Below are 17945 nucleotides of genomic sequence, written 5' to 3'. Positions count from 1 at the left end.
CTATTCTAAAATGGGGATGGAAAATGAGCTCATTCTAGTACAGGGGTCTCCAACCTTGGTCCCTTTAAGACTTGTGGACTTCAACTCCCAGAGTTCCTCAGCCAGCAGCAGTTGGGGTACAATATGCATCTTTCCCAGATATTTAGGCCTTCTCCCACCCTGCGGAGTCCTACCACAGACTTACAATGTTTGAAGGAAGTAGCGGAAGGAGAATCCAGTCGTGGTGGAGTTCCAGCTCACCCAGGATTAGAAACGTGGGCCCTTGTGCATTAGTCCAGACCACATATGGTCCTCGGCTGGGAGAAAGAGATTGATCTCCACTTTGGAAGCTATCAAAACACTTGAGAAGCCCTCAAAGGCAATATAAAAGACGAGAGTTACTGTCAGGCGGTGAGGGACGGCGCCATTTCTGACCTAAAAACCACCTCCAGTGTTTGTGTCCTAACAAAAGGAAGCTCTCAGCTGAATGTCAGGAAAATCCATTTGACGACATTGATCGACTACACCAGGAATCGACATGTTGAGTGAGTAGAGTTACAAGCAAACCACACGTACCTCTCTACTCATATTTCTCTGCCTCCTTTGCAATCTTCCCTTGTCTTGACAGAGTTCCCCAAAGTTGCCCAAATCCAGTGGGGAAATAACTGGGTGTAGATCCTTCAAGGTTGGGTGGTACGGATGACGTTGATTTCATTGAACAGAACACAATAACAGAGTTGGAAGGGACCTTGCAGGTCATCTAGTCCAACCCGCTCCCTCCGCCCAAGCGGGACACCCTATGCCATTTCAGACAAATGGCAGTCCAGTCTCTTCTTGAAAGCCTCCAGTGATGAAGCTCCCAAAGCTTCTGAAGGCAACTCTTGTTCCATGGGTTGATTGTTCTCACTGTCAGAAAGTTCCTCCTCATTTCTAGGTTGAATCTCTCCTTGGTCAGTTTCCATCCATTATTCCTTGTCTGGCCTTCAAGAGCTTTGGAAAACAGCTTGACCCCCTTCTTCCTCTCTGTGGCAGCCCCTCAAATATTGGAAGACTGCTATCATGTCTTCCCTGATCCTTCTCTTCACTAGACGAGCCGTGCCCAGTTCCTGCAACCATTCTTCGTATGTTTTAGCCTCCAGTCCCCTCATCATCTTGGTTGCTCTTCTCTGCACTCTTTCTAGAGTCTCAACATCTTTTTTATAGTGTGGTGAACAAAACTGGACGCAGTATTCCAGGTGTGATCTTACCAAGGCATTATAGAGTGGCACTAATACTTCAGGTGATCTGGATTATATCCTTCTGTTAATAGGGTTGCATTGGCTTTTTGGCAGCGCAGATCCAAAGCCATTTCAGCACTTGGCAAATACATGTTGATCAGGTGCCCTGGGGATGCTCCAACGATCATAAATGTGAGGGCTGGTTGTAAGTTATTCTTTCCAGTGCTGTTGTAATTCCAAATGGCCGTGAAAAAAATGGATGTAAGTCAAGGAGTACCAGGGGAAACTCAGCAGTTCTTCCAAAGACGGTTTCTAAACTTTTGTAAGAGGAACAAAAAAAACCCGGAAATCCTGCTTTCTAGCAAAACTAAACCGTGCAGCATTGCTGATCATCGGAAATATCAGTTCACAGGAACTGGTAGTTTTTCGTAACTACCAGTTTGCCCAAACCAGTAGCTTTTTAAACTGGTTGAACCAGCAGCTTTTTTTTTTTTTACTACCAGTTCACTTGAACTGGTAGTTTTTATTACTACCAGTTCACCCAAACCGGAGCGAACCGGTAGCATTTCACTCCTGCTAGAGTCCTTGCATCAAACAGCAAACAACCTGCTCAGCTTCAGCAAGTTATCACAGCCTGATTCAGCACGAGCAGCTGATTGGTGGGTGGATCGGCCTCCCGGAATACCGACAGTCAGCTGTTCCAGGCTGCTGGGATTGCCACAGGCCATCGCCACCTCCGCGTGTCACGTTTCTGGCCTCCGTGCCAGAGGTGGCATTTAGCCGGTTTGCACCGGTTCACACAAACTGTTGGTGGAAATTTGGCCACGGTCGGCAAACCGGTAGTGATGACTGGCTGGCCACACCCCCGAACCAGTCCTCCGGTCGCCGCTTGCCCGCCCTGCCCACCATGCTCATCCCATTGCCTTGCAAGTCCAATAGGACACGTATGCATGAAGAACATGGAGGCGACAGCAGCATGTTCTTTTTCCACGACCTCCGGTACTTTTCAGCGGCCTGTGGCTCTCAAAGAGGTGGCGGCTCGGAGGCTTTTTTGACAGCCACTTTCCAGCAGCAATGGCTGGCTGGCTCCTGCCAAAAACTCCGGTCAGCTTGCCTTCCGGACTCTGGACCAGTCGCCATGGAAGGTAAGCAGCATGAACAAAGAGTTGGTGGTATGGGAGGAAGCAGGGCTAGGCCCAGGGCCACTAATGGAGGGGAAACGCAGGCGACTGGCAAAGGAAGGGCGGGGGTAGATCGGTGGAAATTCCAAAATTTTTCCTACCTTTTCCTGTGGGAGTGGCTAGGTGGGGGGGATCATGTGACTGAGTGGACGTGGGCGTGAGTGACGTCAAGTTGGCCATTCTCACTGAGTCATATGCCCTCCACCTAGCCACGACCACTGAACTGGTACCAAAAATTTTTGAAACCCACCACTACTCTGTGCGTCGTGCTTTTGGCCTCCGCACACTCCATTTTAGACCCGTTCCAGGCTGCGGGGATCACCACAGCACATCGCCACTGATTTCCGCCTACACACACCCCATTTTTGGCTTCCGTGCATCGTGTTTTTGGCCAGTTCCAGGCAGTCGGGATCGGCAGGGGTGGTGGTGGCAGGGGCTGGAACCGGCCAAAAACGCAATACGCGGCGGCAACAATCAGTGGCAATGTGCTGTGGCGATACCCACAGTCTGGAATGAGTCTAAAACGGAGCATGCAGAGGCCAAAAATGTGACGCATGGAGGCCGAAAACGGCTGAAGGGTGTGGGCCAGCAGTTGGGTGGGGCTTCGGCAAAATTTGCTGTATAGGACGCACAGACATTTCCACTCACATTTTTTTTTGGGGGGGGGTGCATTTTATACTCCAAAAAATATGGTAGGTCTTTTTTAACATTCATATATTAGGTGAAATGATAATATATATATATCACCATTCCATGTGTGATATGCCAGGAAAAAAAAAGAGGGAGGGGGGAGAGAGAGAAAGAAAGAAAGAGAGAGAGAGAGAGAGAGAGAGAGGGAGAGAAAGAAAGATATAGATAGAGGGAGGGAGAAAAGGAAGGGAGGGGGAGAGAGAGGGAGGGAGGGAGGGAGGTGAAGGGAGGGAGGCAGAGTAGAAAAGGAAGGAAGTGGGAAGCAGAGAGGCAGGAGAGGAAAGAAAGAAAGAAAGAAAGAAAGAAAGAAAGAAAGAAAGAAAGAAAGAAAGAAAGAAAGAAAGAAAGAAAGAAAGATAGATAGATAGATAAAGAGTTTCCCAAACATGACAACTTCCCCCCAATATTAGTGAAGGATTCTTCTTTTTAAATCTGCAGAGCTAAACCAAGTTTTATCTTAAGGGTCAGGATCCAGGAAACAATAGGAAGCATCAGAGGAGGAGGAAGAGGAGGAAGAGGAAGAGGGAAATGCAGAGGGAGGCCATGATCCTGGACGAATCCAAAGGGTTTAAGACCCCCGGATTTCCTCCGAGAAACCTCTGAGTCGAAGAGGAAGAAATAAAACTTATCTAGACAAGGAAGAGAAACGAGGCTGTGTGGAAACATTAGATGAGCCTGCTTGTTCTCACGTGCTCCACAAAGGGGTTTAAGAGACCCTGATTTCAAACACTGACTTTCCCCCTATAACTGGGAAGGATTTCATTTTTATTTTTTTCAGATTTTTACAAACCTCGCCTGCCCGCAAATAAAGAAATCCGGCAGCCTCTGGGCGCCCTGGATTTCAATTCCCAGAATTCAGCTGCCAGGGGATTCTGGGAGTCTCCAAAATGGCTGAAAGGAGAAGTGGTTGGAAGTAAAGTTGAAAGGAAAAAAAATGGCTCGGCTTGTGTAAAATGAACGAGGATTCAGTCTCCTGGACACAACTAACCTCTTGGCATAAATAACCTTAATTGAGTTTTAAGGTTTTTAGCATTTATTTAGGATAAATGTGGCTTAGCAGTGCAAATTACAGGTGTCGTTGGCTTACAACCATTCGTTTAGTGACTGTTCAAAGTTAAAACGGGACTGAAGAGTCATTTTCTTGTAGTAGTAATGGCCTCCAGTAAGGCCATTTTTCACACTTATGACCATGGTCACATATTCAAAATTCAGAGGCTTGGCAACTGACTCTTATTTATGACGGCTGCAATGTCCCGGGGTCACGTAATCCCCTTTTGCGACCTTCTGACAAGCGAAGTCGATGGAGAAGCCGGATTCACTTAATGACTGTGAGACTAACTTAACAATAGCAGTGATTCACTTAACAGCTGTGGCAAGAAAGGTCCTAAAATGGGACAAAACTCACTTAAGAAACGCCTCACTTGGAAACTTAAATTCTGGTCTCAATTGTGGTCATAAATTGAAGACTACCTATATAGTGCCAAGGTAAATTTCTGCCCTAACCTTAAACTCAGAATTGTTGTTTTGTCAGCATATTTCTTAAAAAAAAAAAAAAAAATTCCACAGCCTCTCATTCTTGGCTGATGCCTCTTATTTTATATATCCGGGCCCCCAATTGCATGTTTTTGTTCCAATTTGTTCCACATAAAGGAAAAATGATTGCCCGAAGCCGTTCAAAGGCTCTCCCGTCTTTGGCTTTGAGCAGTATCAAAATACAGGATATGGCGGTTGTTTTTAAGGGGGAAAATAGGAACGAAGAAATGAAAATAAAGAAGTCTTGAATGGGGCTTACAAAAGGGAAATTCAGAAATCCCAGCAAAGGGGAACGGCTTGGAAGCCCATGCTTAAAAGCTCCTGAGCCCTTGGGATCCCTTCTGGAAATGCAAAACAGATTTGGGGTAACTTTAATTGGGTTTTTTACCTCGAACAGGTAGTCCTAGACTTATGACCGCAATTAAGCCCAACGTTGCTGATATGAAGCGAGGCGTATTTAAAGTGAGTTTTGCCCCCATTCTACAATCTTTCTTGCCAAAGTTGTTAAGTGAATCGCTGCAGGTTTATTAAGTTAGTAACATGGTTGCTAAGTGAATCATTGAAATAGGATAGGATAAATGGAACAGAACAGAATAGAACAGACAGATTAGAATAAAATAGAACAGAACAGAACAGAACAAAAGAGAACAGAACATGGAATGGAATGGAATGGAATGGAATGGAATGGAATGGAATGGAATGGAATGGAATGGAGGGGAGGGGAGGGGAGGGGAGAAGAGAGGAGAGGAGAAGAGAGAAAAGGAGAGGAGAGGAGAGGAGAGGAGAGGAGAGGAGAGGAGAGGAGAAGATCGAACAGAACAGAACAGAACAGAACAGAATAGAGAAAAGAATGGAGTGGAGTGGAGTAGAAGAGAAGAGAAGAGAATGGAAGAGAAGAGAGAATTCTCTTCTCTTCAAACGCTCTACCATCATCCTAGTGCCGAAGAAGCCCACCATCAAGGAACTGAATGACTACAGACCAGTTGCTCTAACATCTGTAGTCATGAAAACCTTTGAAAGGCTAGTGCTTTCCTACTTGAAAACCATCACGGATCTGCTGTTAGACCTCTTGCAATTTGCATACCGAGCAAATAGATGTATTTATTTATTTATTTCAATTTTTATATCACCCTTCTCCCGAAGGACTCAGGGCGGTGTACAGCCAAGTAAAAATACAGTATATACAGATTAAAAGAAATTAAAAGAAAACATATTATATTGTGGCCGAAAATTTAAAACAGTTTAAAATCTTAAAATATAAATAACCCCAATAAAAATTTTAATCCAGTCCCACTTGAATGAATAGGTGCGTTTTCAGCTCACGGCGAAAAGTCCGAAGTTCAAGTACTTGACGTAAACCAGGGGGAAGTTCATTCCAAAGCGTAGGAGCTCCAACAGAGAAGGCCCTACCCCTGGGGGCCGCCAACCAACATTGCTTGGCGGACGGCACCCTGAGAAGGCCCTCTCTGTGTGAGCGTACGGGTCGGTGGGAGGCAAAAGGTAACAGCAGGTGGTCCCGTAAGTACCCGGGTCTTAAGCCATGGAGCGCTTTAAAGGTGGTAACCAGAATCTTGAAGCACACCCGAAAAACTACAGGAAGCCAGTGCAAGCTGCGCAGGATTGGTGTTACATGGGAGCAACGAGTTGCTCCCACTATTACCCGCGCAGCTGCATTCTGGACTAGCTGCAGCCTCCAGGTGCACCTCAAGGGCAGTCCCATGTAGAGAGCATTGCAATAGTCCAGGCGGGAAGTGACAAGGGCATGAGTGACTGTGCATAAGGCATCCCGGTCAAGGAAGGGGCGCAACTGGCGCACCAAGCGTACTTGGTGGAAGGCCCTCTTGGAGACGGCCGCCAAATGATCGTCAAACGACAGCCGCCCATCCAAGAGGACACCCAAATTGCGCACCCTCTTCGTTGGGGCCAATAACTCGCCCCCCACAGCCAGCTGCAGCTGCAGCTGACTGTACCAGGGTGCCGGCATCCACAGCCACTCTGTCTTGGAGGGATTAAGTTTGAGCCTCTTCCTCCCCATCCAGACCCGTACGGCTTCCAGACACCAGGACAGCACTTCGACAGCTTCGTTGGGGTGGTCCGGGGTGGAAAAGTACAGCTGAGTATCATCAGCGTACAGATGATAACTCACCCCGAAACCACTGATGACCTCACCCAGCGGCTTCATGTAGATGTTGAACAGGAGGGGCGAGAGAATCGACCCCTGAGGCACCCCACAAGTAAGGCGCCTCGCGGTCGACTTCTGCCCCCCTGTCAACACCGTCTGCGACCGGTCGGAGAGATAGAGGAGAACCACCGATAAACGGTGCCTCCCACTCCCAACCCCTCCAACCGGTGCAGCAAGATACCATGGTCGATGGTATCAAAAGCCGCTGAGAGATTTAATAGGACCAGGGCAGAGGAACAACCCCTATCCCTGGCCCTCCAGAGGTCATCCACCAATGCGACCAAAGCTGTCTCCGTACTGTGACCGGACCGGAAGCCGGACTGGAACGGGTCTAGATAGATGGCTTCATCCAGGTACCGGGGAAGCTGACCTGCAACCACACTCTCTACAACCTTCGCCACAAAGCGAAGGTTGGAGACTGGACGATAATTTCCCAAAATAGCTGGGTCCAGGGAAGGCTTCTTGAGGAGGGGTCTCACCACCGCCTCCTTCAAGGCAGCGGGGAAAACCCCTTCCAACAACGAAGCATTTATAATTCCCCGGAGCCAGCCTCGTGTCACTTCCTGAGTAGCCAGCACCAGCCAGGAAGGACACGGGTCCAGTAAACATGTGGTCGCATGCAGCCTCCCCAATAACCTGTCCACGTCCTCGAGAGCCACAGTCTCAAACTCATCCCAAACAACCTCAACAAGACGTGCCTCTGCCATCCCACCTGGATCATCGCAATTTTGGTCTAAACTATCCCGAAGCTGAACGATTTTATCGTATAGATAACCGTTAAACTCCTCAGCACGTCCCTGTAGGGGGTCATCCCGTCCCTCCTGATGAAGGAGGGAACGAGTCACCCGGAACAGGGCGGCCGGGTGGTTATCTGCCGATGCAATGAGGGTGGAAACGTAAGAACGCTTCGCCTCCCTCATTGCCACTAGGTAGGTCTTAGTAAAAGATCTCACTAGTGTCCGATCAGCCTCGGAACGGCTAGACCTCCAGGTACTCTGCAGGCGTCTTCTCCGGCGTTTCATCTCTCTCAGCTCCTCAGAAAATCAAGGAGCCAATTGAGATCTACGCCGGGTCAGAGGCCGCAAAGGCACGGCACGGTCCAAAGCCCCAGCCGCGGCCCGCTGTTAAGCTACTGAAGTTCGCAGATGACACAACAGTGATCGGTCTCATTCGAGACAATGACAAATCCACATACAGACGGGAGGTCGAACAACTAGCTTTGTGGTACGACCGGAACAATCTGGAACTGAACACACTCAAAACTGTAGAAATGGTGGTGGACTTTAGGAAAAACTCTTCCATACTTCCACCTCTCACAATACTTGACAACACAGTATCAACAGTAGAGACCTTCAAATTTCTAGGTTCCACCATATCACAAGATCTAAAATGGACAGCTAACATCAAAAACGTCATCAAAAAAGGACAACAAAGAAAGCTCAAACTGCCCAAGGAGCTGCTGATCCAGTTCTACAGAAGAATTAATGAGTCTGTTATCTGAACCTCTATAACTGTCTGGTTCGGTTCTGCAACCCAACAAGACAGACACAGACTTCAGAGGATCATTAGAACTACGGGGAAAAAAATTTACTACCAACCTGCCTTCCATTGAGGACCTGTATACTGACAGAGTCAAAAAGAGGGCTGTGAAAATATTTACAGACTCCTCGAATCCAGGACATAAACTGTTTCAACTCCTACCCTCAAAACAACGCTATAGAGCACTGCACACCAGAACAACTAGACACAAGAACAGTTTTTTCCCGAAGGCCATCACTCTGCTAAACAAATAATTCCCTCAACACTGTCAAACTATTTACTGAATCCGCACTACTATTAATCTTCTCATAGTTCCTATCATCCATTTCTTTCCACTTATGACTGTAACTTTGTTGCTTGTATCCTTACGATTTACATTGATATTGTTTCCTGATTGCTTATTTGTACCCTATGACTATCATTAAGTGTTGTAAGTGTTGTACCTTATTTATTTATTTATTTATTTATTAGATTTCTAGACCGCCCTTCTCTCGAAGGACTCAGGGCGGTGTACAGCCTTATTAAAACACATAGGTACACAATAAATTTAAAATACATTTAAAATGAAATATTTAACCGGCCAATTTAAAACTAAAAACGGTCAAACGACCGATATAAAACCCTAAACTATAAAATTATAAATAGATTAATACAGTTTAAAATTCAATTAAAACTAAGTTAAGCTAAAATATCAAATTAAAATAATATTTAGGCTAGTCCCTTGATGATCTTTTCTTTTATGTACACTGAGAGCATATGCACCACTCTCTACACCACTTCAGAAAAATGGCTATCCAATCCCTTCTTAAAAACTTCCAGTGTTGGAACATTCACAACTTCTGCAGCCAAGTTGTTCCACTGATTAATTGTTCTCACTGTCAGGAAATTTCTCCTTAGTTCTAAGTTGCTTCTCTCCTTGATTAGTTTCCACCCATTGCTTCTTGTTCTACCCTCAGGGGCTTTGGAGAATAGTTTGACTCCCTCTTCTTTGGGGCAGCCCCTGAGATATTGGAAGACTATCATGTCTCCCCCAGTCCTTCTTTTCATTAAACTAGACTGACCCAATTGCTACAACTGTTCATATTTTAGCCTCCATCTTTGTTGCTTTGAACTTTGAAAGAGGGTCATAAATCCCTTTTTGAGTGGGGTCATCACAACTTCAAACAGTCATTAAGCAACCATTCATAAATCGAGGACCACCCATATGACTCAATCAATTTACAGCCATATAATCCTACAACATATTGCTTTACAGTTAATCCTTGACTTACAACAGTTCATTTAATGACTGTTCAAAGTTATAACGGCACATAAAAAAAATTACTTATCATGGTTTTTTACACAATCCTTGTAGTGTCCCCATGGTCACGTGATCAAAATTCAGATGCTTGGCAACTGACTCATATTTATGACGGTCGCAGTGTCTCAGGGTCACGTGATCCCCTTTTGCGACCTTCTGACAAGCAAAGTCAACGGGGAAGCCAGATTCACTTAACAACCATTTGACTCACTTAACAACTGCAGTTATTCACTTAACAACTGTAATACAAGAAAGGTTGTAAAATGGGGCAAAACTCCCTTAGCAACTTTCGCTTAGCAACGGAAATGTTGGGCTCAATTGTGGTCATAAGTCAAGGACTACCTGTATTGAGGGTTGTGTCCGATATAAAACCCTAAACTATAAAATTATAAATAGATTAATACAGTTTAAAATTCAATTAAAAAAAAAAGAAAAGATAAAAGTTGAAGAAAAGATCAAAAAATTGGTATAATGCAAAGGGAGGAAAATTTAATAAAGCAAATTAGAAACCAGACCCAGGAGCATATAAAGAGATTGTATAATGTGTTGCTTGAAATAGATTCGGAAAAGGATTTGGTAAAGGATTGTATGATAAAATGGGCACAGAATATTCAGGAACCAATAATGTTGGAAACATGGGAGAAAATTTGGGTTAGAAATGTTAAGTTTACGCAAGCACAGAATTTAAGGGAAAAATTTTATAAGATGTTTTATAGATGGCACTTAGATCCCAAAAAATTATCACGTATGTATCCTAATATCCAAGCGAAATGTTGGAGGTGTGATTGTGATGATGCTACATATTTTCATATTTGGTGGACTTGCAAGAAAATTAAGGTCTTTTGGATAAGAATTTGGTGGATTATTCAAAATGTACTGAAGAAGAAGATAAAGTTCCTGCCACAATTTTTCCTTTTGGGAATTATAACGGATTGTACAGGGATTGAGACTAAATTGATTCTGAATTTAATAACAGCAGCAAGACTGTTGATTGGACAATACTGGAAGAAAGAAGAGATACCTACAATAGAAGAATGGATACTGAAAGTTACTAATTTGGCTGAGATGGCTAAAATCTCAGCTTTTTTAAAAGACAATACGCAGGAAAGATATTTAATTGAATGGAAAAAATGGATTGATTATCTACAAAATAGATATCAGATTAAGAAATATCAGATTGCCTTTGAATAATTAGAAAGTTATTTTATGTAATGGGGAGGGGGTTGGGAGATGAAAAGCTGTGGATGTGGTTATTTGGATTGGAAGGGAAAATTTTATTCTATGTTTGGTTTATGTATAACAATACCTTGTGATTGACCCGGGAAGCCGGGGGGGGAGGGAGGGAGGGAGGGGTTTTTGGGAGGAGGGGAAAAAGGGGAAAATGTTTTTGTTTTTTAAAACTCTTTCAATTAAAAAAAAAAAGAAAAGATAGAAAAGGGGGGGGGAAATACAAATGATCGTTTTTCTCAAAAGGGAGTGGAACTTCCTCTAACTTTTTCCTTGGTTGCAGGTATCCTCGACTTACAATCGTAACCGAGGCTGGAATTATAGTTGAAAGTTGTGCCGATAGCTAAGTGGCTCCATTTTATGACATTTTTGCAGCGATGGTTTATTTATTAAATTTTTATGCCCATTGTTAGCTGTATGCCGCAGTTGTTAAGTGAACACCACGGTCATTAAGCAAACGCATTATTACCTAATGGTATACGCCAGTTTCCTGCAAAAAAAAAAAAGAGAGAGTTATAAATTGTAGTCATGGGGTGGTGGAACACTGCAAACGGTGATAAATGTGGGCCAGTTACCAAGCATCCAAATAATATAATGACTCGATTCTGGGAAGGGTCATCGGAACTTTAAACCCAGGTCGAAAGTAGCTCGTGTGAGGTCCAGCATAACTTGGACTGATTGCTAAGCAACTGTTCATAAGCAAAGGACTATCTATATTAGCCTCCCTTTTTTCCTTATAACTTGGCAAATCCTCTCTCCTGCTGTTATCTTGTTTTCTAAGCCGTGAAGTTCCCGATCCTTCAAATCTTCTGTGTTTTACAGGAAGAGGTTTATCAGGGTTTATTACAATTTTAAGAGGAGCTTTTGCACCAGATTTGATGCATGATTTGGGGCCATAAATCTCAGTTGCTACTGACTCACACAGATTGCCAAGAGAAAAAAAAATGAAGAATGATGATGGCCGGAACAAAATTATTGTGAGAAGACTGCCCTCTGGTGGTCTTGCCGATATATGGCAGCCCCTGAAATATCCTGTGTTAGGAATACAGGTCGGTCTCGACTTATGACCGCCATTGAGCCCAAAGTCCAGTTGCCTCTTGAAAAAAGCACGTTTGGGACAACCGTGACTGAGAATCTCCATAGACACGGAGCCCAAAATGTATGTTGCTAAGTGAGACAGTTGTTAAGTGAGTTTTGCCCTGTTTTACGACTTTTCTTGCCACCGTTGTTAAGTGAATCCCTGCAGTTGTTAAATTAGTCGCACAGTTGTTAAGTGAATCCGGCTTCCCCATTGGGGAAGGTTGCTTGTCAGAAGGTCGCAAAATCACGTGACTCCAAGACACTACAACCGTCATAAATGTGAGACAGTTGCCATGCGCCTTAAGTTTGATCACGAGACCAGGGGGGATGCTGCAAGTCGCCTGGGGGGTGTGTGTGTCATGTGATCACCTTTTGCTGCCTTCCCAGCTGGCTTCTGACAAGCAAGGTCAATGGGAGAAATGTTGGGTTCACTTAACAACTGCTGTGATTCGCTTAACATCGATGGCAACTCAGATAACCACCGTCTTGCTTAGCAATGGTAGTTCTATCCCAATTGTGGAAGATTACCTGCATTCCCTCTCAGCCTTCCGGGCACCTGCAAGACTCGGTCCGTTCCACGGCCAGCTGCAGAGTCCAGTAGCACCCAACTGACTCGGTTGGTTTTTTGCATAGGGCGTTTGGCCCATGCAGTGCAAGGCTCAGCTTTCTTGTAGAGCATGGGTGTCAAACTCAAGGCCTGCTAGCCGGATTTAGCCTACGGGGCCGCCCTGGAAACAGCAAAGGACCAGCTGGCATTGCCTCTGGCAGCAAAAACGAAGCTTGGGGGGGGCACATGCGCCCCCCCAGCTCCATTTTCGCTGCCGGAGGGCTGCAGAAGGCCATGGCGGACAAAAACGGGGCCCAGGGAGGCCGCATGTGGGGAGCCCCCGAGCTCCGTTTTCCCTGGCAGAGGGCTAGCAAAGCAAACTAAAAGCAAAGCAAAAGAAAAAGAGAAATGTTTCCCCATTTTGCATTTGGGCATCCAAAAAGGGACAGGAAAGGAGAAAGGGAAAGAGGAAAGACAAGGGGAAAAAAAAGAAGGGAAGATGGGAAGAGAGCAAGAAAGGAAAGAGGAAGGAAAGAGGGAGGGAGGGAGGGAGGAAGAAGGAAGGAAGGAGGAAGAAGGAAGGAAGGAAGGAGGGAGGGAGGGAAGAAGGAAGGAAGAAAGGAAGAAAGGATGGGCAAAGGAAGGAAGGAAGGAGAGAGGGAGGGAGGGAGGAAGGAAGGAAAAAGGGAGGGAGGGAGGGAGGAAAGAAGGAAGGAGGGATGGGCAAAGGAAGGAAGGAAGGAGGGAAGGAGGGAGGGAGGGAGGGAAGGAGGAAGGAAGGAAGGAAGGAAGGAAGGAAGGAAGGAAGGAAGGAAGGAAGGAAGGAAGGAAGGAAAAAGGGAGGGAGAGAGGGAGGGAGGAAGGAAGGAAGGAAGGAAGGAAAAAGGGAGGAAGGAGGAAGGGAGGAAGGAAGGAAGGAAGAAAGGAAGGATGGGCAAAGGAAGGAAGGAAGAAGAGAGGGAGGGAGGGAGGGAGGGAGGAAGGAAGGAAGGAAGGAAGGAAAAAGGGAGGAAGGGAGGGAGGGAGGTAAGGAGGAAGGAAGGAAGGAAGGAAGGAAGGAAAGAAGGAAAAAGGGAGGGAGGGAGGGATGGAGGGAGAGAGACAATGGATTCCTCCATAGGCACCCTGGATACATTGAGCTGGCCACGCCCACCCCAGCAATATCCCGCCGGCCCCCCTGATGCGACCCTCAATGAAATCGAGTTTGACGACCCCTGTTGTCGAGCAATGGTCCTCAACCTTTTGGGCACCAGTGACCGGTTTTGTGGACTGGAGAGAGTTTTCTCCATAGGCCAGAGGGGGAATGGTTTCATGGACTTCCGTGGATGGGGCGTCGCTCATTTGCATGGCCCGGTTTCTTTTTAATTTTTTAATTTTTATTGAATTTTAAAAAAACAAAACAAAAACAGTGGACTTTACTATGTCAAATCTAATTTGCTATGTCATATGTTCTCAGTTTACATATAAGTTTACATACCTCCTAATTCCATTTATATTAAGTATATACCATGTTATTACCGCTATTACAACTCTGTACACATTTAATATAACTATTCTACCCTCATAATTACAATATACAATATACCTTGATATATACATTTCCAGACACTCCTTATCCCTACTTTCTGGCATTATTCCTCCTCTCAAGCCAGTCATAAAATTTATTCCAGACCTCGTAATACCTTGATTCATATTTATCTTTAAGTTCTAGGGTAAGTCTATCCATCTCTGTGCAGTTGTAAATTTTATTTATTATGTCTTCTTCCGAGGGTACATCTTTGTTTTGGGCAAATGTTAGTCTTGCCGCAGTTAGTATGTGCAATATTAAATATTTATCGTGGCCCGGTTTCTTTTTAATTTTTTAATTTTTATTGAATTTTAAAAAAACAAAACAAAAACAGTGGACTTTAACATCTATGTCAAATCTAATTTGCTATGTCATATGTTCTCAGTTTATATATAAGTTTACATACCTCCTAATTCCATTTATATTAAGTATATACCATGTTATTACCGCTATTACAACTCTGTACACATTTAATATAACTATTCCACCCTCATAATTACAATATACAATATACCTTGATATATACATTTCCAGACACTCCTTATCCCTACTTTCTGTCATTATTCCTCCTCTCAAGCCAGTCATAAAATTTATTCCAGACCTCGTAATACCTTGATTCATATTTATCTTTAAGTTCTAGGGTAAGTCTAGCTCAAACTGCCCAGGGAGCTGCTGATTCAGTTCTACAGAGGAATTATTGAGTCTGTTATCTGCACCTCTATAACTGTCTGGTTCGGTTCTGCAACCCAACAAGAAAGACACAGACTTCAGAGGATAATTAGAACTGCAGAAAAAATAATGGCTACCAACCTGCCTTCCACTGAGGACCTGTATACTGCACGAATCAAGAAGAAGGCCATGAAAATATTTACAGATCCCTCGCATCCAGGACATAAACTGTTTCAACTCCTACCCTCAAAACGACACTATAGAGCACTGCACACCAGAACAACTAGACACAAGAACAGTTTTTTCCCGAAGGCCATCACTCTGCTAAACAATTAATTCCCTCAACACTGTCAAACTATTGACTAACTCTGCACTACTATTAATCTTCTCATCGTTCCTATCACCCATCTCCTTCCACTTATGACTGTAACTTTGTTGCTTGTATCCTTACGATTTATATTGATATTGTTTCCTGATTGCTTATTTGTACCCTATGACTATCATTAAGCGTTGTATCTTAGAATTCTTGACAAATGTAACTTTTCTTTTAAGTACACTGAGAGCTTATGAACCAAAGACAAATTCCTTGGCCAATAAAAAAAAATCTATTCTATTCTATGTCATTCACTACATTACAGGTAGTCCTCAACTTACAATTGAGCCCAAAATTTATGTTGTTAAGTGGGACGTTTGTTGTAGCAAATTTTGCCACAATTTAAGCCCATTCTTGCTACAGTTGTTAAGTGAATCATTTGCAGTTGATAAGTCAATAACCCAGTTGTTAAGTGAATCTGGCTTCCCCATGGAGTTTGCTTCTCAGAAGGATGCAAAGGGGGAGCCCGGGACAATGGAACGGTCATAAATATGAGTCAGTTGCCAAGTGCCTGAATTTTGACCCTGGAGATGCTGCAAAGTGTGAAAAATGGTCATCGGTCACGTTTTTCAGTGCCGTTGTAACTTTGAACAGTTATACTAAACAAACGGTTATTAAGTGTACCAGTATTTCTTATGGGAAAAATTTGCTTGGTATTTACCGTTTTTATTTATTTATTTGTTTATTTATTTATTTGATTTTTATACCGCCCTTCTCCCGAAGGACTCAGGGCGGTGTACAGGCAGCAGTAAAAAATAACAATACAATGTACAATTTAAAATAGAAATTAAGAAACTTATTATAATTAGCCTAGCATTTTAAAAATTTATAAAACTAAACCCCATTTAAAATAAATAACAAATTTAAAATCAATGAAATTTAAAATTTATAAAAATTAAAAAATTAAAAAATTTAAGCCAGCCCCGCGCGAATGAAAAGATGTGTCTTCAGTTCGCGGCGGAAGGTCCGAAGGTCAGGTATTTGGCGTAAACCCGGGGGAAGCTCGTTCCAGAGCGTGGGAGCCCCCACAGAGAAGGACCTTCCCCTGGGGGCCGCCAGCCGACATTGCTTGGCGGACGGCACCCTGAGAAGTCCCTCTCTGTGAGAGCGTACTGGTCGGTGGGAGGCATACGGTAACAGCAGGCGGTCCCGTAAGTACCAGAATTTTGGTACTCATTGTTCTCTTTGTGGATCCTCCTTTGTGGCTGGCTGGAAACAATACCTCGACATTCATTTAGTGACCGTTCAAACTTAAAACAGCACTGGAAAAAGTGACATGACCGTTATTCACACTTACAACCGTTGCAGCGTCCCTGTGGTCACGTGATCAAAAGGTGGACGCTTGGCAACTGGCATGTACCTATGACGGTTGCCATGCCCTAGGGTCACGTGATTTGTGGCCTTCTTACAAGCAGTCAATGGAGAAGCCAGATTCATTTAACAACCGTGTGACTAGCTTAACTGCAATGATTCCACTTATTGTGGCAAGAAATGGGGCAGGACTCACTTAAGAACTGTCTCGCTTAGCAGCAGAACTTTTGGGCTCAGTTGTGGTCGTAAGTCAAGGACTACCTGTGCTTGCTTGCAGAAAAGCTGGTGGCAGCCGGGGATGAAAAACTACGGCAACCTGACGACTTCAGGCATTTCGTACGAAAACTTTTCCCACAACATTCACGCACAGCTGTGTGTGAGTGTGTTACAGGTGTGTTACATGCATACCTACATTTTTTTTAAAAACGCTTCACTTAACAGAAATCCCACTGGAGGCTGACCTGATGTCTGTGAATGAGGCCTCGTTTTTCCGCGAAGACTGCAAATCGCTCCGGTTTCCCGTCGGCGCTTCCTTCTGGAAAAGGTCCGAAGGGCGCTTTTTCTCATAGCCGGACGCAATTTTCTTTTCCTCAGCTGGCCTTTCCAGGGCCGTCTTGGTCAAGGGGTCATCTCCAGGACTGACCGCACTGTTTCGGACCGTTGGATCATCCTTCTTTGCGCACCGACTCGAGGGAGAGCTGGGAGAACTGTTCTGACGGAGGTCGAGCGGACGGTCCGCCGAGCGGGAGGGCAGGAATTCGTCCAACGGTCTGGAAATGGTGGTTTTCTCGAAGGAGTGACCTGGAAGGACTGTAGCACTCTTAAAAGTGCTTTCCTGTCCGAATTCGGCCGGGCTGCAAATTCCGGAGAATTTCAAATTCAGGTGCCTTCTTTTTAAGGAATTCTGTAGGGAACAGCAAAGTCTCATGAAAGGTACTATAGAACAGGGGTCTCCAACCTTTGGCAACTTTAAGCCTGGTGGACTTCAGCTCCCAGAATTCCCCAGCCAGCAAAGCTGGCTGGGGCATTCTGGGAGTTGAAGTCCACCAGGCTTAAAGTTACCAAGGTTGGAGACCCCTGCTATAGAACCTCTGGTCACCAATGCTTCTGACCACGGCCAAATCGGGTTCCTACCCCAAAAAAATTCACAAAATGTTTCAATCTGATCACGAACACTACTCGGGTGGAGATCAAACACAGCCGCAGCCGATCTCCCCTTCTGCGCCGTTGTTTTTTGTTGTTGTTGTTGTTTTTTGTAAGTGCTAAATTTCCTGTTGTTTATTTTAAAAACAACAGCGACCCCGTGTGGCTGCTGCATTAAGTTCGGGTCACGACCAAATCAGGTTGTAACCAAAGTTATGGAAAGAATTATGGTCGTGACCAGAGGATTCTACTAACTTAAAAGCAGGGGTGAAATGCTTCCGGTTCGGACCGGATCACTCAATCCGGTAGCGATGGCGGTGGGTAGTTCGGAGAACTGGTAGCAAAAGTCTCTGCCCCCTCCCCGCCCATGCCCAGCTGAGCCACGCGATCATCAGAGGGTTTTTTTT

General features: G+C 44.7%; 1 protein-coding gene across 5 annotated transcripts in view; it reads right to left on the bottom strand.

Annotated features, from left to right (window-relative positions):
- Positions 1-17945, bottom strand: part of MINDY4 (MINDY lysine 48 deubiquitinase 4) — a 169753-nt gene that overhangs the window by 131768 nt on the left and 20040 nt on the right. For all 5 annotated transcript variants that reach the window (XM_058180226.1, XM_058180225.1, XM_058180222.1 and 2 more), the window contains one exon: positions 16857-17299. In XM_058180226.1, the coding sequence (XP_058036209.1) occupies positions 16857-17299 (443 nt within the window). The remainder of the gene's footprint in view (positions 1-16856; positions 17300-17945) is intronic.

This window comes from Ahaetulla prasina, chromosome 4, assembly GCF_028640845.1.
Source record: "Ahaetulla prasina isolate Xishuangbanna chromosome 4, ASM2864084v1, whole genome shotgun sequence".
NCBI classification, from domain to species: Eukaryota; Metazoa; Chordata; class Lepidosauria; order Squamata; family Colubridae; genus Ahaetulla; species Ahaetulla prasina.
This window is presented reverse-complemented; position numbering and strand designations above follow the sequence as displayed.